At 41.3% G+C, this 21,560-nt stretch overlaps 1 protein-coding gene across 4 annotated transcripts; it reads left to right on the top strand.

Moving 5' to 3' along the window:
• Positions 1 to 465: 465 nt before the first annotated feature.
• On the top strand, positions 466 to 20,800 carry zc3h7ba (zinc finger CCCH-type containing 7Ba). 4 transcript variants are annotated; one of them, XM_074655407.1, is made up of 23 exons: positions 466 to 689; positions 946 to 1,013; positions 1,131 to 1,167; positions 3,576 to 3,773; positions 6,174 to 6,332; positions 7,182 to 7,262; positions 7,749 to 7,805; positions 8,736 to 8,790; positions 8,953 to 9,113; positions 10,334 to 10,883; positions 11,140 to 11,201; positions 11,299 to 11,392; positions 12,550 to 12,711; positions 13,924 to 14,138; positions 15,270 to 15,370; positions 15,498 to 15,679; positions 15,814 to 15,899; positions 16,268 to 16,413; positions 17,467 to 17,572; positions 17,837 to 17,945; positions 18,375 to 18,511; positions 18,618 to 18,787; positions 19,998 to 20,800. In XM_074655407.1, the coding sequence occupies exons 2-23, from the start codon at positions 955 to 957 to the stop codon at positions 20,176 to 20,178; spliced, it is 3,108 nt and encodes a 1,035-aa protein (XP_074511508.1). In that variant the 5' UTR covers positions 466 to 689; positions 946 to 954; the 3' UTR covers positions 20,179 to 20,800. The 4 variants fall into 4 exon arrangements, with proteins under 4 accessions (XP_074511508.1, XP_074511509.1, XP_074511510.1 ...); XM_074655408.1 differs by having other exon boundaries at positions 469 to 689; positions 8,995 to 9,113; XM_074655409.1 differs by lacking the exon at positions 7,749 to 7,805 and having other exon boundaries at positions 469 to 689.
• The last annotated feature ends 760 nt before the right edge of the window (positions 20,801 to 21,560 follow it).

Genomic DNA, 21,560 nt, shown 5'->3' on the forward strand with positions numbered 1-21,560 from the left:
TGAAAGTCCTGCACTTCGGGGCTCTCGTGCCTCCTTATATCGGGTTCATGTCATGCAACATCTGAGCTGAGCGTATAACCATGCATGGCTCCTTTGTCCTACATGTTTATCTTTCAACCCCTGGTCTTAGTATGACCATGTGTGTCTCCACGTATGCTTCTTACACATATGTTTACAATTAGGGGCCTCGCTGTCTTGTGCAAGACCTGAAAATATACCATAAGGTCAAGAGAACAATCTGCCAGGGCACCACTTCTTGTGTTTTCGTGACGTTATTGAGGTTTGCACCGTTATTGTTCCCAACAAGAATTAGTATCATAGTGTAAAAATAAAGGAGAAGTGAAATAAAGAATGAAAACAAACCCATGTGTATGAATTAATGGCAGAAGAACAGGGTGTGTAGGAGGGGTTTAGGCAGGAAGTGGTGCCTGACAGACTATACCCAGGGCTGAAAAGCTACGGGTCATTAAAGGGCTAGCGGATGTTTGCAGCTGGCTCCTGCATGGAGGCTGGGGCTGCTGGGAATCGAAACTTAACTGAAGTCAGACACGAAGCCTCGACGGGTCTATTCCTCCTCGGCTCGCTGTCTATCAGCTCTCACCTGGAGAGAGTTTCTCCGTCTTTCAGGACACTAAATGACACGCGTGTAAACTTTTCTTCAGGTTCAATGAACTTCTTCTCTGCATTAGGTAGGTGTGTCTGAAGTTGGCCCACTGCAGCAATGATAGCCAGGGTTAGGGAGGCATGCAGGGTCAGGGGGCTTGTTTATACGGGATGTTTGTGTATTTATTGAACATGAAACCAGGCTCGGTGAGAGTCTTAACACGAGGTGGTTGTTTCTTGCGCTCTACCTTTTAAAGGAAGTGGGTGTTTACAGCACAGGCACTATCAAAACAACAACAGTCAGTCTTTGCTACTAAACCCACTTGTTTGTCTTCTCCCCAGGGAACCAGCATGGAGCCTTCCAGACACAAACGCAAGGAGGAGATAAGCAGATCTCTGACATTTATACAGTGAGATGCTTTGTGTTATTTGAGTGACAGAAAGTGAAACCTACCATGATCCTGAATGACTCATATCCTCTATAACAAGTTGTACCTTTCTAAGCATGTTTATATCTTGTGTTCTAGGTCTTCTCTGGCTTATCCAGATCCTGAGGGCTACCAGGTACCAGCTGTTATTATATATTATGTATATTATGTCTGTCTCTTTACTCTTGCACTCTGGGTTTTTATGCATGTTAAGATCTACTTGGTCATAAGTTGTTGCTGAAGTCACAAGCCACTGTGCTTTCTGTTTCGTTTCTCCCTTAAAAATCCTCTGTCTTCTCTCTCTCCTCTTAACATCTTTCTGTTTACTCCTCGCTGCATGTAAAATCAAGGACTGGGCACTTTATTCACATATTTTGTCCATTCTCTTCTTTGGAGGCAGTGTTGAGCTTCAAATTAATTTCTAGTCTGTCTTAAAGAGGACATATTTTGCTAATTTCCAAGTACGTACTTGTATTTTGGGTTTCTACTAGAACATGTTTACAAGCTTTAATGTTCAAAAAATGCTTTACTTTTCTCATACAGGCTGTGCTGCAGCTCCTCTTAACACCTTCTGTCTGAAACGCTCTGTTTAAGCCCCTGCCCCCTGAAAAGCCCAGTCTGCTCTGATTGGTCAGCTGGCCCACTCTGTTATGATTGGTCAACTGACCGGACTTTGCTCTCGCTCCGCTCTAAATAGCTTTGTTTGAGGGTGTGCCAAACTAGCCGTTATGCAAATGTGTTACTTGGTGACATCACCAAGTTACGGAAGAAAATGTAGGACTTCAAGCGAGGTGTTTCAGTCAGTTCAGGAGCAGTGTTTCTGTGGAGGAGAGTAACTCCCTTTGGCGTGTACTTTGGGCTTTGTAACTTTGCAGATCAGAATCAGAATCACAATCAGAAAGGTGTTTATTGCCAGGTGTAAGGGGTATACACGAGGAATTTTTTTGGGCTTTGTTGGTGCGAGACAAATAGTATAATAACAAGAATTGAATAAAACGTTAGAATAAAATAAGAATAAAAATGTACAATTTACAAATAAGCTATAAAAACAAACATGATATAAACAGATAGTGCAAATATTGCCGGTGTGCAAACAAAACAATCAGGTAACAGAGGGAGAGAGAGGGAGAGAGAGGGATACTGTAGGGGGTGGTATTGAGAGTGTATGAGAGAGGGGGAGAGTCAGTGTCGGGGTAGGGGAGTGGGGGGGGCAGTAGTGTGTGTGTGAGGGGGAGACAGTCACGGGGGCGGATGGGCTGTTGGAGAGCCCCACTGCCATGGGGAAAAAACTGTTTTTGTGGCGTGAGGTTTTGGTCCTGATGGACCTTAACCTCCTGCCAGATGGTAAAGTCTGAAATAGATGGTGTCCAGGATGGGAGGGGTCGGCCACAATCTTCCCTGCCCTCCTTAAGGTCCTGGAGGTGTACAGCTCCTGGAGGGAGGGAAGGTTGCAGCCGATCGCCCTCTCTGCAGCACGGATGACCCGCTGCAGCCTGGCCTTGTCCTTGGCGGTGGCTGCGGCGAACCAGACGGTGATGGAGGAGGTGAGGATGGACTCGATGATGGCCGAGTAAAAGTGCACCATCATGGTCTGTGGCAGGTTGAATTTCTTCAACTGCCTCAGGAAGTACATCCTCTGCTGGGCCTTACTGGTGAGGGAGCTAATGTTTAGCTCCCACTTGAGGAGCTGAAGTCCACAAACAGGATCCTGGCATAGGAGCCAGGGGAGTCCAGGTGCTGGAGAATGTAATGAAGGGCTAAATTTACTGCGTCGTCTACAGACCTGTTGGTTCTGTAGGCGAACTGCAGTGGGTCCAGCAGGGGGTTGGTGATAGTCTTTAGGTGGTGGAGCACAAGGCGTTCAAAGGTCTTCATTATAACGGAGGTCAGGGCGACGGGTCTGTAGTCCTGAAGACCTGTGATCCTTGGCTTCTTGGGGACCGGGATGATGGTGGAGGCTTTGAAGCAGGCCGGCACCCTGCAGATTTCCAGTGATGTGTTGAAAATCCCTGTAAACACTGGAGACAACTGGTCTGCACAGTGTTTCAGGGTTGCAGGTGAGACAGCGTCTGGGCCGGCTGCCTTGTGGGGGTTTTGTCCTTTGAAGAGCCTGTTGACTTCCCCCTCTTTGATGGACAGAGGTGTGAAGGGGGGGAGGGGTGTGCACAGGCTCGGTGCTTGTGGAGAAAGCTGGGGGGTGCTGGTGTTAACAGTTTTAACAGAGTGGTTAGCATTGCTGTCCTGTAGCCTTGTTGTAACTCAGACTGCTGAAGCTTCATATTATTTCTTGCATTGGAGTTATGATATGAAAGGATCACTTTAGTGCCAGTATGAACGTGAAATGAATGTTTACGACAACCAATACAGTTGGCCTTGTGATCTTTTTGAAGCAACTGTGCTTACTGTGCATGCAAATGTGTAATGTGACCATGGCCCAGAATATCAAATCATTCATAAAAGCTGTGGGGTGTGACTACTTTAGTCCCAAAGTTTTTGGGACACACCACCAGTGTCTTATTCCCTTCTTTCTTTCCCTCCTCCCAGGACTTCCTGACCCGGTTAGTGTGCAACCTGCTCGAAGAGGGCAACGCCTCGTTCAGAGACAGAGACTGGGAGCAGGCAGTGAGAGAGTTCACTGAAGGCTTAAATGTCTCACACTATGCCGCAGCGGAGGAGATCCAGATCCCCGAAGCTTTGCTGGAGAGCCTGTATGTCAACCGGGCTGCTGCCTACCACAGCATGGTGAGATACACCAGCTGGTCCTGTGTGTTGACGAGACACCGGTGAAGATGTAGACAGCTGTTCTTCAAAATGCATGCAGCTGTGACTAAGACTTGTGACAAAAGCTTTTCCACACCCAAACCTGATCTGTGCGTGAGTCAGTCAGTTGTGGAGCCAGTTCAAAGTGGATCAACAACCCATAATGATGACAGGTCGAAATAATTATTCAACCTCCGGCAACTTAAGTTATACGTAGTTTATTATGCAGCAGTAGAGGAAAGCTCACATATAACCCAATGCAGGGGATTGCACCACCAAACACCGAGGCAATAGATGAATGCTGTGAGAGCGGGGGAGTCATGGGGAGGTTGTTAGCATGAGTTCAAGGGAAGGCCAAGGCATATCTGGGAGAACCCAGGAGTAAATCTTAGAGTATCATACAAAGCAGTGAGCATAGGATAATAATTCATAGCAAGATAACATGACTATTACACATTCCTTCCACAGCTGAATTACAGTTTTCTCCACAGGACCAGACTGAAATAACACAACTATTGTATAGATTGCCATTAAGTTTGTGCAGACTCTCATGGTCCCCAGAGGATGAGTCCTAATGACTTTGATTGATCCCCTGACTTTTGCTCTAGCGCCACCATGAGGTTGCTATATTGTGATCTATAGCTTTATGTATAATGCTTATGTCGTATCTTTCCTGCGACAGTGCTGTTGAAGTGATGAGGAAGGATGCTCCGCGGACACTGTTCTTTTTGGTATAATAGAGTTTATTACAAACAAGCAACAAATGTCATAACGAACGTCTAGAGCGTCCGGAGGTCTCAAGTCAAATCTGGGAGTCCTGCACTTCGGAGCTCTCGCGCCTCCTTATATCGGGTTCATGTCATGCAACATCTGAGCTGAGCGTATAACCATGCATGGCTCCTTTGTCCTACATGTTTATCTTTCAGCCCCTGGTCATATCTTATGACCATATTCTCCACTTATGCTCCTTACCCATGTGTTTACCCTTAGGGCCTCTCGGTCATGTGCAAGACTTGAAAATATACCACACTTACAATGACAACAATAGCAACATGTTCGCATTGTCACAAAAGCATGTTTGCATGCTGACGTTAGAATTAAGCTCAAAGCCCTGCTGTGTCTAAGTATAGCCACACAGAGCAGCTAGCATGGCAGTAAACTCTTGATAAGATCATTTTGGGGTCTATAAATTAAGATGGGTGTTTTGGGAGTACTTTATACATAAAAAGATAAAGCCTATATTACTTTTGAAATAGAAATAGTTTTAACCAATAATGAAATCCATATCTGGTCATTTTCAGACTGTTCCATCCGACTGAGGCAGTTAAAGGGTTAATGTGGCTGTTCAAAGGTCTATGGCATGCAGGTGTCCTCAATCATCCAGCCAAGCCCATTGTTGACTGACTGTCAACACAGATACTTCCATATCCGCACTCATGGAAAAAACATTTTCGTGATGTCTGCTTTAGTACAGATTATACTTATGTTGGAGACAAAAATGTAAAAATCAGATGTCTAGTTTTATCCATAGTAGGGGTGTAAAGATACATCGATCTGGATCGATATCGATTACTAGATCAACGATCCAATATCATCAATACAGTATCTTTAAGATATTAAGTAATAGAATTGTCGAATCATATTTTAGTTTCCTTTTGTGCATTTATATAAATGTAACTGATTGTGTTGAATAGGCATATGATATTGTCTCATATCGAACGCAGGCCCCTGAATTGAATTGAATCAAAATCGTATCGTGGCAGAGTTTGCGATATCAGCAAATATTGTATCATTGTCCAAAGAATCGATATAATATCATCGTGACGAAACTTGTGATTTACACCCCTAATCCTAATCTAGTATATTTAGCTGATAGACCTAATATTAGTATTAAATTTCAATATTGAATTCAACGCTGGAATCGGGGAAAACCAAAACCTTTGACCTACAATGATAAGCTCAGCAGCAGTCTCTGATGTATTGCAAGTGACAAATAATGTTGGAAACAAAGAAGAAATAAATACCCTTTACATGTCCGTTCAGGTAAAACAACGCAGTAAATCTGTAAATCAGATTATATAAGTTTATTGAAACTTCAGATAATGTTAATAAGGCGATGAGAAGAAAAGGTATTAAGAGAACCTGCAGTTCAGAAACATCTAGTGTCCTTGACAGTGCTGCCCACACACATTCCTACAGTTATTAACAGATCACTGAGTTTGGACTAAACTCAGTGCATAACTTCTTCAACAAAGGAGTTTTTCTTTTCTGTCCTCCCCATCCCTCACACCTGATCTCTGCTTCTAAAAACGCCGTACCGATCTGATTGTGACTCCTTTAACCATGTCTTTTTCTTTCACCTCTCTTTCATGTCTCCCACAGGGTGAATATGAGCAAGGCGGGGAAGACTGCGACAGAGCTCTGAAAGTGTGTAAGGAAAGCCGCAGGGCGCTGTACAGGAAGGCACTTTGTTTGAAGGAGCTCGGGAAGTACAAGGAGGCCTACAACTGCACCACGGACTGTCTGCTCGTTACTCGTCTGGTAAAGGAAAGAGACAATTGTGTAAATTGAGCTCTTGTAAGAAGCAAAGAAAATGATTTCAGCTGAAAGGTTCATTCTTGGCCTCGGAAAAAAATCCTCACAAGGTCCACTTACTTAGATTTATAGCCACGCTAGCAGTCTAAATACCTGCAGAAGTAAAGGTGCCTTCAAATGGGGTCGTGTTCACGAGAGGAGTCCATATGAACGCCCCCCTCTTGTGGTATTCACAACCTCGTAAGTGGAAAGCTTCTGAAAGCTCAGAGTTCACGTGTTTGTCGACGTTGTCAGAAATAGCGGAGGCCATGGAAGCTCATTTTTCGATACATAATAAGTGAATATATTGTAATTTTAGTCGTATATTGTTTTTCTTCGTAATTTCATAATATATCTGAGGAAAATGTTGATATTCCCAACGGCCTCATCTGTCACCTGTCATTATGTCTTTGCATTTACTGCATTATGTTACCAAATTGTTAGCCTCTGTGGCTTCTAGATGCCGACAGTAACGTTAATATTAGCGTTGCTTAGCAGCGGTGTTATCACAACTTAACCACTTGACAGCCTCACAAAGCCACTAGCAGCTTTAGACCCTTAGCCTTGATTCTTAAACTTTTTGATAAAACCAAAAGGATAATTATCTCTTATCTTGTGGATTGGAGAAATGCTAAAATGTGTAAAATTTTAAGGTGTCTCTTTTTAGCATTGGTTAAATGAACAGTAAATGCAATGCACAACACGCGATAAGTTCCAAGATGATAATAAACGGGCTACACGACATGGTAGATTACACAGATGTGTAACTTGTGCAATGTATTGATTTTTTTCTTTTTTCTGTTTAACTCTTAACAGGACAAACAAGTGAATGAGCTCGCACAGGAGCTGGCCATCCATCTGGGACTCAAAAATCGGAAACCATACGTCGGCGCAAAGGTTGGTAAAGTGATTATTGTTTAGATTTTGTTCACTGAGGAATGCAAATGGATAATAGTAAAGGATTTTCTCAGTCTTCAGCTCTGTCATGGTCAGATAGGATGCAGTCTAGGGGTGGGCATGGATAAAATCTTATATCACGGTAAGTAATTTCATATTGTGATATCGATATATTTACATCATGATTTGAAAAGTTATTTGGCTAAAACAACCATTCTTGATTATCCAGTGAATTAAATACCTTAAAAATCACATTGATGCTAAAAGCTTGTTGAGTAAATATGCAATGCAGTGGGGTAGTTGCATCCAGAGATTTTAAAGAAATGGTTACCATAGTACATAGTACGACAGAAAAATCTCTGATGGTTGACATATATCAACCATCAGAGATTTTTCTGTTGCCAAACTCTAATTCAGACAAGATTGCAGATTCCAGTTGATGCAGATTTGTGTCTCATATTCAGTCTGTTATCATGTCTTTCCCAGGAAGGAGGACTTATCACAAGAGGTGTAACAAATGGAACCAAGACTGAAGCCATCAAGGCAAGTTCCACATTATCTCTAACATTCACCTTAGAAGAAAAAAAGATTTGTACAAAGTTCCAATTCATAATATTTACTAACATTTTAGTTTCTTAAGTGAGAAAACCTCTCTGAGATTTAGTATCACAGAATCAGTGATGCGTGTTTTGCATATATATTTTTGTTGAGCCCTTACCATAGACAGTATAAAAGGAGTGGGCGTAGTCACTGTGACGTCATCCATTGTTTTGTGGAGTGCTGTTTTGAAGCCTAGAGTTCGGCATTTTGGCTTTCGCCAACTTGTTTTTTTGGCCATCGGCATCTTGTTTTTTTGCAACCAGAAGTGACACGAGAGGGTGGAGCTAAGCACAACCGAATGCTAAATAAGAAATTTTTAGGCGACCAAAATGTTACAATTAACTTTCATGAAGTGAAAACAAAGAGTTAAAGTTGTAAAACAAAAACACGGACAACTCCCAGCCCGGACAACGCCGTGGTAGCGACCTGTCAATCACAAAGTAGCCCCGCCCTAAAGCATCCCCTGCTTTATGGTCTATTTGACTCTAAATGGGACCATAATGTACTAAATGAACATCATGTTGTATTGAAGAAGTCTTGAAACTAGCGATTGAAACCATAAACTCATGTTTACAATGTTTACTGAGGTAATAAATCAAGTGAGAAGTAGGCGATTAGGACTCGGAAACTGTTTAACTTTGGAACTTCAAATTTGGTATGATGGTTGACAGTGTGGTCTGGTTGTGCCTTTTGGGGGGGTAGAAGTCCAGGGTGTCCAAAACTTTTTAAATTTTTCCAAAAGGGCAAAACCGTTGGCCCTACTTTAGCAGGGGTCAAGCAGTGATTGGGGGTATGTGAGTCATGCTCACTTTTGCATTGTTTTATATGTGCTTGATTATACTACATATGCTTTTTTCCCCTTCTCACTTCCAGGTGTCTGGTGCTCCTGTTGGAAATGGTATTAATCCTCTGAGTGGCCTTGCACCAGGTGGGAATTCTTCACTTTTACTTGATCAGAATTGTGTTGCATTGATAATGCAGGCAACATGTTTGTCTCCACATCTGTTTTCATTGATTTAAGTTCTTGAAATATGTGTACAAAACCTATAACAAGTAAAATCTAAATGAATTCCCTACCGCTTCTTTTCAGTCAGTTTTCCCAGCATGCCTCAGTCCTCCATTGCCTCCCCAGCTCCCAGCTGGCGCCAACCTCCTGTCTCCTCAGTACCTGACATGGAGGACTCGGAGCTGATGGGAGACGATTTGGACAGCCTGCTCGACTGCTTCCCCAACGAGCAAGACCCAACTGAGGTGAGATCTGTGTTTGTGCTGCGTTTGTCCTTACAGACCAGTAAATTAACTTTTGTCTTTTTTCATTGGAAAAAAATGTGTTCAGTAGGGAAAGAAACAGTAGAGGTCAGTTGTTGCAGAAGTTGATATGCTAGTATGTTAGATGCCTATTTACACATCCAGCATAGACTGGTGGACATGGTTTGTCGACTGCCGTTTTGAAGCCTTGAGTTCTGCATTCACCATCTTGGTTTATGCAACCAGAAGTGACACAGAGGGTGGAGCAAAGTACACCTGAACACTGAATAATACTCATTTTTAGGCGACCAAAATGTTACAATTAATTTTCATGAAGTGAAAACACACTGTGAAAGGGGTAAAGTTGTAAGACGAAAACACGGACAACTCCCAGACCGGACAACGCCGTGGTAGCGACCTGTCAATCACAAGGTAGCCCCGCCCTAAAGCATAACCTGCTTTATGGTCTATTTGACTCTAAATGGGACCATAATTTACTAAATGAACATCATGCTGTATTGAAGAAGACTTGAAACTAGTGATTGTGACCATAAACTCATGTTTACAATGTTTACTGAGGTAATAAATCAAGTGTGAAGTAGGGTCATTTTCTCATAGACTTCTATACAAACAGACTTCTTTTTGCAACCAGAGGAGTCGCCCCCTGCTGGATATTAGAAAGAATGCAAGTTTAAAGCACTTCCACACTGGGTTCACTTCTCAGATCTGGAGGTTTCCCACTGGTCTCCACCAACTCCTGAGGGAAATATCTGTCTCTTAAGCAGCTAGATGTTCCACTTTCTTCACCAGCTAGTTGCTAACATTGTGTGTCTGCCATTTGGTGCTGGTCAGGTAGTGTACAGCGGGTTTATCAGAACCTTTCCACTGGAACCAGCTGTCTACCACGGCTAGAAACAATACTGATGAGAGTTTGTGGGCTGTAAAAACAAAACGATAACCTGAGGGAAACTACAGTCGGGAGATAATCACTACGAGTGTCCCCTTTAACATTACACTAATTTGATCCATTGTTTATGTAATAATATTGATTAGTGCAGCTTTAAGTATGGGTGATTCGTCATAAATAAACATTTCAGAATCATGTTGATATTGCCAACATCCATCAAAACCTTCAAATGTAATCATGAAATTGAGCATTAAATTTTTTACATTCTGTCCCATTCTCTTTTTTTCACTCCAGTTTCTTTCTCCATGTTTTCCAGACCCCCACCAGGCCAGCATTCTCAGTCCCCAGCAGGACCTCCAACTGCGAACGCACAGTTCCTTCTGTCCTGCCCGCCCCAACACCCCAGCTCCCCCCGGCCTTCTTCAGCTCGGCCGTCAGCAAACTCAACTCCCTGGACTCCTTTTCAGGTGGTGGGTGCAACACCACAACTGGAACACTGGATGCCCTTGATGACCTCTTGAACCTTGGAATTGGAGGTGCCACAGGTGCTCCAAACTTAGCACTGACCTCCTTGGCGCTGGATACTCTGGATGGCCTTGATTCCCTGGATGACCTCTTGGATACGGCTCCAAGTGCTGCTGATGGGATTGAGTCCCTTGATGATTTGCTAGATGAACTAGAGACCGTCTCTGATCCAGGCGGTCAGAGCGGTGAAGTCCCTAAAATTGGTGTGAAAGCTGTGGAGCCACTCGACTTTCTTGATGTCCTGGATTTGTTTCCCTCAGTGGAAGGTGTTGCTGCAACTTTGCCTGCAATCTCCACCGGGAGAGCAGGCCTGGACACGCTCTCCGATTTCAGCTCAACTGGTGATTATAATTTCTTGGGAACTTATTATATTATTGGCAAAGCAGGAGTTTGTCCTGTTCTTTTAGAGGTTATAACAGCAAATAGCAGATCAATTGAAGAGTGATGTTTGTTTTTGTTCTCACATTGTTTCATTTGAAAACTTTTAGAGCCCTTACAAAGTGAAAGTACGCCGTTTTTAAAATGAAAAAAATCTGATAATTTGAATTAGAAAGGATAAGCATAATTTGTCATTTATTTCCTCTCATTGCTCCTCAGATATCACAGTCCCTCCCACTGCTGCAGCTCCAGTAATACGATCTCCAAAGAATAACTACAAAGTAAGACTGGTTATCTGGCTTGTGTTACAGTACCTGCTCTATTGTTATCCGTTTTCTCAGCATTAACTGAAATCTTATTCTTGCCGTGGCAACAAAGAAGAAGAATAACCAAGCGCCGGTTGCAGTCTCTAACCCGCTGTCCTCCACCCATGAGTTCCTGCAGGCCTGCTCCGTTTGTTTTCCTCGTCAAGGTACGTCAGAGGTCCATTCATGTCTCAAACTAACTGTAGTGTAGCCAGAAATAACAATGATCCTGTTGATGGTTTTACTATCCAGGCAGGTTAATGCCCTTTTAATATTCCCTGTTTTGAGCTTGAAAGGAACTTGTGATTTCAGCTGCACCCTTAAGCATGGGGTTGTATGAGGTACTTAATCCATAGTTGGTGTATTACCTACAGTAGATGAATGTCGGCACACCCCCAGTGTGGACAAACAGACAGGAGTGCCAGCATGGAAGCAAAACAATGTACTGCTGTGGAAGGGGGCCGGCAGCAAAACGTATTTTAGCCACCTAAAAGAAAGGCCCACCTTAAAAAATCAATATCAGTTTAAGTGTAAGCTATATTGAGAATATTTTCAGTGGGTAACCTTGCTGTGAGACAGCTCTACAGACTATGTTCTGATGGGGAACTGGAACTGTTATCTATGCTCTCGCCAAAGCAATCAGACTCCATTGAAAAAAAATACATAAATTGTACCCTGCATAACACAGGGCTTCTGGTCTACCACTGCCTTGATCGGTTAGATTGTTTGTGTTATTGTGTGACTTTGGTTATTTACGATTCACCAAAGTCACACAATAACTCAAACAAAATAACCGATCAAGGCAGCGGCACACCAGCAACCCTGTGTTATGTAAGGTCAAATTAATGTTTTTTTCAATGGAATTTTGTGGCTTTGGCAAGTGCATACATGGATACAGCGGCTTCAGTTCCCCGTCGGAAAGGGCTGTCTGACAGCAAGGTTAAGTGATGAAAATATTCTAAATATAGAGTACACTCAAACTGATATAGATTTTAGAATACGTTTTGCTGCCGCCCCCGTCCACAACAGTACATTGCATTGCTCCCGTGCAGTAACTTCTGTCTGTGTCTCCAAACTGGGGGTGTGTTGACCGCCATCTACTGTAGGTAATACACTGACTACAGATAAGCACCTCATACAACCCCACTTCAAAACACCCAAACTATCCCTTTTAATATTGCAGAAAGGGCAAAATTAAAAAATCGATACAGAATACATCAGTGGAGATAACAAACTATGTCTTGTGGTGACTCCTACTCCTACGTTTTTGTCCTATTGAATATCTTCAACTTTTATAAATAACCCTGCCCCCTTTCATTTTCAGGTCAAGGGATATATACATTTGTTCACAAGCCAGACCTGGTCCACAGCTGTAAGCAAGACATTCTGTTATGTAGACGAAAGGCAGGTCATCCTTCGGAGTGGACCAGAGTGCGACAGATTCCCAACTGGAGTTTCTTCAGTGGGCCGTTTGTACTTTGCAGGGGTAAGGATCTCAGGATCTCTTCTGATGAATTGTCTGTTGGCATTCATTGTTCACTGCTTGTTATTGTGGTTGAAAGTCATGTATCAGGACTACATAGTGTGTTTTGTTTTGTGTGTGTCTCCGAGTGGTCGAAAAGAACCTAATTACAGTACATTTGCATAAAACACTTCCCTTTATATCGTGTGTCAGATCTAAACAATAAGACTGAACTTGATGACGTCAACAGGGATGGACTTTTCTCAATGGACACAGTCGGAAATTCCTTATTAGGAATAACCCCTTGAAATGTGCCATCTTGTCCTCAAGGGGGTCCTCAACGACAATAATTCAATTGGTCCAGACTGAAATACTAAAACATCTACACATATACATGATGCCCAGAGGATGGATCTTAATGACTTTTGGTGATCCTCTAACTTTCATTTAGTGCCACATTCAGGTCAAAGTTTTCATTTATCCTGTGATTTTTGTCCAATTTGTTTCCTGCAAATACCAAACGTCCCATCTTTATCTCATGGGGATGTGTAACCAGTTCCTGTTTCAGTGTCGATGGTTCCTGCGTCAAAATCAGCATGTTGACAATGAAAAACTTGCTAAATTTTCTATATGTTTGGTAAACATAGCAATCCATTAATGTACATTTATTTTAATTTTGCACTGAACAGTCAGTTCCTTTGTCCTTTGTGTGTGACTGAGCAGACCACATTGTGGTTTGTTGGGGGTAGTAGAAATCCAGGTCAGTTCGAGGAGGCCCATCCTGTCGTAAATTGAGCATTTGTCACTTACTTTACCATTAGTGTCGTCCTTAAGCCTTCGCAGGGCCGTTTCCAGTCTCTCAGGTCAGAGTTCAGATCAAAATGTAAAGCTGAAGTCACCAATATTGGCTACATGGTGTTGTCTTCCTTTAACCATGTGACCATCTCTTTGAGTTTCATCATATCTTGCGGTAGTGTCAGGGAAGGCAGTTGTATATGATAGGACTTGGTCATTTTGGGGAAGGTGTTTACATTTTCCCAATGCGAACAAGGCAACTCTCTGCCACTTTGATTTGTCAGAAACAGTTGAATGTGAAGGAACCGTTGATGGCATATGTTTTTACAGATTAAGGAGGGAACTTGTAATTAAAAACAATGAGTGATTAACGTGACTGTGTTTATGCCCCACGCCCGTGGATGTGTGATTGAATAAGCTCTCTATTTTCTTACATGTCAGAGCTGCTGAGGTCCGGGGATTTGGGCGTGTGTAAGTTCGGAGAGAAATGCACGTTTGCCTACAACCAGCTAGAGATCGACGTTTGGACAGAAGAGAGGAAGGGGACGCTGGACAGAAACCTACTCTTTGAAATGGGAGGTTTCAAACTGGACCCTGTAAACGGCATCATCCGCCTCCTGCATGAACACAAGGGCATGTTCATGTTCCTCTGTCAGGTTAGTGCTCCTGTACAGTTTATATAATAATTATTATTATTATTATTATTATTATTATTATTATTATTATACAAACATGGTTTCAATTCTCAACTCATGTTTGTTTTGCTTAATTATATATCTATTTATTTGTTGATTTATGTATTTGTTTTATAAATCTTGTTGTTTACTATATTCTGATATATGTATATTACATTTAGGAATGTTCTCTATCCTGTAATATGTTTTGAAAATTGAAAAATTTAATTTGTCTAAATCTAATCTAAATTTGTTTTATGTGCTCAGGTCTTCCTTAAATTATGGAGGTCAAAACATGACTTATTCCTCAATAAATAAACACTTGCATAAATGCTGGAATAAATACAGAGATAAAGTTAATAAATATTTAAATAAATAAAAGAATAAACAACTAAATAAATGAATGAATAAATAAATGTGGGTTATTAATCAGGAAATAAATAACAGTAACATATTTATTTATGTATTTCTACTTTTATTTGTGTGTCTATGTTTCTATATTTTATTTATTTTTGTATTCTACATTTATACTTTTATATCTGTTTTTTTTTCTTCTGTTTTTGTATGACAATCCGGTAACTAGGTTGTAGTAACCTCCCTGTAAAGCAGGACATTAGTGTGTTACAGTTGTTAGGTTAGAACCACTGACCTTAGTTACATACAGACACAAAAAATCTAAATAAATAAAAGTAGAAATACAAAAATAAGTATATTTAGATGTATAGAAATGTGTGTAAATATCCTGATTTTTAAAAATGTATTTATATACTTATATATTTATTATTTTATTTATTGATTGAAATACACATTTTATTTATTTAACTGTTACTGAGCACAAACTCCAATCCCAGTTGTATTGTGTATTAAAACACTGGAAACTGACTAAGAAGTACCAGTTTCCAGTGTTTGTTCTGTCTTGAAGCATGCATGTGACTCTACACACTACTGTATCTATGTTTTTATTCTTCATATGCCTGTCTGGAACATTTACTCAGCATTTTGTTGTATCATAATAGATTTATTCATTTCTATTCATTAATCATTTGTTGAGACGGTCATCTCTTAATCTGTCTGTCTGTTTTTGTTCCTTTCTTTTCTTTCTTTTGATTCTAGGAATGCTATGACAGTAAACCTAGAATCATCAGTAAGCGCTGTAGAGACAATCACACCATCTGCTCTAACTTGGATGCTCACCACACCTTCGATGCCAATAAGTGAGCGCGTTTACAACATATGTGTCTTCATCCTCGTTCCCTCGCTCATTTCACTCATACGCTCCTCTCTTCTCATGTCTTTCCTCTATCTTAAACACACTTTGATTTCTCTCTCTGTGCCCGTCAGGTGTTTGGCGTTTGTGATGAAGACCCACAGCGTGAACTACCGAAAGGTCCGACCTCTTGGCGTCCTGTGCAACATGGATCTGTGCCGCCAAGCCATCCGGTACGGCTGCCAGAGAGAGGACAGCTGCTATTATGCCCACTCAGTCATAGAGCTCAAAACCTGGAGGGTGCAGCGAGACACAGGTGCAGTCTATCAGACACTGGACACTGCAAATAATAGAATAATAAAATATTAAAACACTGAAGAAGTGTAGCAATAGCCTGTATTGTTTCTCTTAAATTTAGTATTTCTGTGTGTGTGCTTGTGTTATTTTCAGGAATCAGCCCCGATGAGATTGTAAAAGTATCCACAAAGTGTTATGACAAGCAGGAGCAAAACTCAAGCAAGCAGAAAGGAAATAGAGTAAGAAAACCTTTTTTTATAATTTTATTAAAACAACACAATGTTTCTCCGGCATATAAATCAACCGGTTACAGTTTTTTGTTGGTCAACTTGTCCAACGTCCTCTCTGTTTGTTCTTATTTTTGTAAATGTTATGAATCCACTTGTTGAACCTGGGACATCACCTCACTGCTGGTCTTGACTGAATTTTTCACCTTTTGTACAGAGCGTTTGTGTAAGAGCTGTCATATTTATCATATTATTTTCATTAAAAACAAACCTACATAAAAGAAGAAGAAAAATAATCGGTATCTTTGACATGTGAATGATGAAGATATGCTGTTAAATGACTACCACTCTCATCTTTGTTATCGTTTAATTTGATGCAGTTGTCTTCTGGAGGTGGTGGGAGCAAACCAAGAGGGAAGAGTCTGAACATGAATATGAAGTTTGTGTGTGCTCTCTGCTGGCGGGACCGTCTGATCAGTGAACCAGACAAAGCCCTCAAGCACTGCAACGCAAAGGCCAAGCACACGTGAGTACAAATAATGTATTTACATAACTCCTATACAAGTCTGGAAAATGCATTTAAAGAGCGGGTCCATTATTATTATTATTTCTTTTAGGTTTATATCACTCCGTAGCTAAAACGCATGTTTTAGCATCAAAATGCTTTTTTGCCAGCAAGTCCTACTAAAAACTTAAAAGACCTGACGTAGGTTTCTGCATAATGATGATGCTGCTATATATACATCCAGTTAGTGTACTAACGTTACATACAGTACCATAGGTGGCTGTCGGGATGCTCCCAGTTTGTAGAAGCAGACCGGAGTAACGGCATGGAAGCTAAGCAATGTACTGCTGTGGACGTCATGTTAGTTCGGATCCAAAAGTCAGACAATAACACAAACAAACTAACCGATCAATGCGGTGGTACACCAGCAACTCCCATGTTCAACAAGGTAAAATTACTGTTTTTGTCAATGGAGTTTGGTGGCTTTGAAGACATTATATAACTTCTTCTTCAGTTCCCTGTCCGAAAGGGCTGTCTGATGGCGAGGTAAAACGGTGAAAATATTCTAAATATAGTGTACACATAAACTGATATTTTTTTTTTAGGTGGCTCAAATACTTTTTTCTGTTGCTCCCGTCCAGAACCGCTTTGACTTGCCATCAGACAGCCCTTTCTGACGGGGAACTGAAGGCGTTATATCACTCTCTTTAAAGCCACAAGACTCCATTCACAGAAATTCAAAGTCATTTTTACCTCGTGGAACCTGCTTTTTGCAACGGCTGAGTGGGCGTTCCCATTTGAAAAAAACGTAACAGAGCGTAGATGGACCCGTCCTTTAATAATTATTAAGTTATCTACTGTATAAACATGTCCATGTCATATTATCAGAGATCTTATTAAATATCAACCAGAGGTTTTCAAGCCTGCCTGAAAAAAGGGTGAAAGGTTAAATGTTGTCTACATATAAAGACAGTTGTCCAAAATGATCCATCTTTTTTTTCCACCTCCCATCTGGGTCTCGCAGCTGTGTCCTTTTCAACCTCTGTCCTCTTCTTCTTGTGTCGTCGTCTTCAGGTGGACTAAAGAGAGATGGGTGCTGCTGGTCAAGTCCTTGGAGAGAAGTAAATGGGTTCAGGTCCGACCGCTGCCACACGCCAAGAACTTCCCCGTGCAGTATGATGTAGGTCTACTCTTAATGCACTTTAATACAACAAGTAGTTCAACCAAGCGCTCTGATTCATCAGACGCTTCCCACATTGATGTGCAGAGGGTCTCCCTCACTCTTTCTTGCATTTCTTGTCTTTTTACATTTACTATATTTTACACATTTGGTGCTTTTTAAAGATGAAATATGTAAGTTTGCCTGTTGTTGTGGCATCTGTTTGAAAGTTTGTACTGCACATTGTAATCTGTGTTTTAACAGCATTACGTTTTCTCCCGGCAGATATGTACCCAGATTTTGGAGAAAAGGAAATGTAACTACTCTGGAAACTGCACCTTCGCCCACAGCCAAGAGGAGAAGGAGATGTGGATGTATATGAAGAATAATGACTGTGAGTTATTACAATAGTGCTTCTTAAAGAGTACGCCACTGATCTAGCATTGTACTCCGATAACTACTCCTATTAAAAAAAGATCAGAGATATCGTCTTTTTTAATTACAGGCATGCGTCTTCCTTGTCCGAACATGGGGCCTACATTACCCACATTGCAACTCAACAACTGAGAGTTCAGTTGGAGATTCAGATGTGTTATGCTAGTAACAGCTAATGTAGCCTTGAGCCGCTAACCCCAGATACCGATACTGTTCGAAATGTTGCTAAAATAGCCAGAAATCTAGATGGAAATCTCTAAATGTATAATCTCGAATTTCACCTGAAGAGCACTGCGGCCGATCGTTGGGGCCTTGATTTGTTGTCTGACTTCAACTCTGTCTCTCACTGAACATCCTCACAATAACAGATTTGTATTTGTTCCTGTAGTGCGGGAGATGCAGCAGGTATACGACATGTGGCTGTCATTGACCACCCACAACCGCCAAGCAGATGGAGCAGCGCTCAACCAGCCTGTCCCAGAAGAGAAATATATCGTCATGCCAACCGACTATGCTGAACTAATGGTGGGTACACATGTTGTTTAACAGCTGCCCCAAACTAAAATGTACACATTATGTTTCCTGACTATGCATCTGTAAGATGACAATGATGATTGTTTTGTATTTTTAGAGTGGCTTCCACTGCCGTCTGTGTGGTAGGCACAGTAACGGTGAGCGGCAGTGGCAGCAGCACATCTCCTCTGAGAAGCACAAAGACCGAGTGTTCAGCTGTGAGGGGGAAGACGAAGCTCTGACGTGGAGCTACCGTTTTCCCGGCCCGTGCTTTGAACTCTGCCACAAGTAAGACAGGTTCCTGGATCAGTTTTTGGTTTTGGATTTGGAGTGTTGTTGGTTTGAATCACAGGACCAGCTGGGGAAACCTGCCCACAAAACCTAAAGAGTAAATTAACACCCCCTGAATTTCTAACTTATTGCTCTAATTAGTATTTTAGTATTAACAATGGGTCAGATAACTTGTGTCACATAGTGACAAACCTTCAGAGAATTATCACCAACTTTGCAGTTCCCCTCAGTTCCACCGAGCATCTTTCAGTGTTTTGGTTTTACCGCCTGCAAAATGTACTATTTTAGTTCAATCTCATCAGCATTGTTTTCACTCTGACGAACTCTGATAAACCCACCATACACTACCTGTATACACTACCTGCCCTGCACCAAATGGAGCTACAGAACCAGATATTTTTCTCAAGAGTTGGTGGCGATCAAAGCAGAGCAAAAAGAAGAGTGAATATTGAACCAAAGATTCTCTATAACAAAGATGACACATTACAAGCTCCGCCAATGGTTTGAAATGGTATACACTTCCTGTCTCCTAAGTAGGCATGGTTATGGCATGTTCACCTCTCCCCCCCATGCCCACTCCTCGTTTCGAAGTGTTGTGAACATCGTGTGGATGGATGCATGCAGATTGGGTTATATTTGCATAATGTATTTATATTTACTTTAGCTAACATTAGATATTTACTCAGCTAACCGCCATATTTAGCATTACAAAAATTAGTTAGCAAGGGTTTTTGCAAACATTAGTTGCCAGATCTTGTGAGAGTTTGTTGCCGAGGCAGGGAAGGATCTCAAACAAAGTTAATTTTCTCCTGATTTGTTTGTCTGAAAAATGTCATTTTAGTGTCTGAATGTGCAGAAGATATGTGGCTCGTGAAATGAGTCCAATATTTACTTTGGTGACGAGAAAGAATCAGTCATACTCTGTGTACACGTTCACTTCTCCCATTGGAGTTAATAGACTCAGGACATGCCGCCAGTCTCCTAAAGGGAAACCCACGTGACACAGATACAGGAAACGGACTGTCAGTGCACCGTCTCCTTTCTCAGCTGTCTCCGATTGAACTTACATTTGTTGCCAAATGAATGCCAGTGTTGCTCTGTGTCTGCTGGATGTGTAAATAAGCAACTGTTTGCTAAAACCATATCAACTTTAGAAGGATACGTCATGTGTTTACAGCTTGTTTTGCATGATGTTAATGTTTGACAGGTTTGATGGCGGCTGTCCTGACGGTGTGAGCTGCGACTACGCCCACAGCGCAGAGGAGCTGCAGGAGTGGACCGAGAGACGGGACTTCCTGCGACAGAAGCTGGCCAAAGCCAGGGAGGACAAGCTCATCATGCCTGATGAGTTTGACTTTGGGAAGTTCAACTTTCTACTTCAGGACTGAGTAGATTTTGTTTTTGACTTTGTGAGCCATTAACTGCCAAACTAGCATTTCAGTTTATGAAGAGGTTTCAAATCTTGACCAAAAATCAGCAGGTGATCAAACTAGCAGTGTTCACAATTTTACCTGCCAAAAAAGACGACTTGAAATGATACATGAAGCACGTGTATTTGCATTCCAAATCATGCCATATACCGTTTACTTTAAATATTTTAACTTCTTCTAATTGAGCTACTTTTGCTCAGGTCTGTTCAACTAAAACATCAGTAAAACAAAAAAAAATTCTCTGTGCTGTGAAAGTGTTGGTGCCACTTTGAAAAACACAGCAGATACAAAAACACGCCACACACACACCATTCATCACAGAATACTCATAAAAGGGTCATATTTAACCGTACATGTAGCCGTTTGTGTGCTCTGACGAGTGACATTCACACATTTAGTTAAATAATTTTGTTCTTTTTCCCTGTTTGTGTCCTGTTTGAGCAGGGAGTATTACCAACAGTGCTTTCATTCCACAGTTCACTAAGAGAGACGATGTTCAAGGCCTTAACTGCGCATTAAAATACTTTTTTTTTTCTTAAGTCTTAATAAAAAAATGTCATGTTCATTTCTGATTTGTACTCAGGCAAAGACTTATGTGTTGATTCAACATTCAAGATTCCAGATGTTTTTAGTCACGCAGGTTATACAGGTACAATCGTGTGAAATGCTTTTTGCTGGGAAGCTCCATTAAAATAATAAGTTATATTACAATTATAAAAGGAAATACTATGTACAAGGGCATATTAAGAACATATACATATCAGGAAGTATGAATGTACATATATAAGAAATAGTTTGTACAAGGCATATCAAGAATATATACAGGCATATTAAGAACATATGCATTAAGAATATATACAGTATAAGCTATATTTTTGTGTGAGAAGGTGTCATATGAATTATCTATTTTATTTATAATATTATGGTGGTATGACTTGACTTTGTGTATTTTTATGTGGAGCATATGTGTGTTATTCTGGTTCATAATGAGGTGTTCCTGCATTGGCCAAATTATTATGAGACTTAATAGTTTTGCTCATAGTTTAACTAAATGAGAAGTCAAACAAGTGTGAGTATTTTCACAGTGTATTGCTACTAATAGTAAGTACAGGTAAAAACAGTTTCATTATACTGTCACCTTTTTTAGTGCATTACTCAAACAGGCCACTAGATGGCGCGGGGCCATCCTGGCCTCGAGCCGCCTTCTCATGCCTGCACGTGCTGCCGTGCGTGGCGAGAAATGTGCTCTCCTGAACAGGGTTGTTGTTGTGCTCGTGACAGAGCCCGCCCCCCTGCTCTCTCATTTACTCCGCGCTGTGACTGACAGGCGCCTGCTCCGC

This window comes from Sebastes fasciatus, chromosome 13, assembly GCF_043250625.1.
Source record: "Sebastes fasciatus isolate fSebFas1 chromosome 13, fSebFas1.pri, whole genome shotgun sequence".
Taxonomy (NCBI): domain Eukaryota; kingdom Metazoa; phylum Chordata; class Actinopteri; order Perciformes; family Sebastidae; genus Sebastes; species Sebastes fasciatus.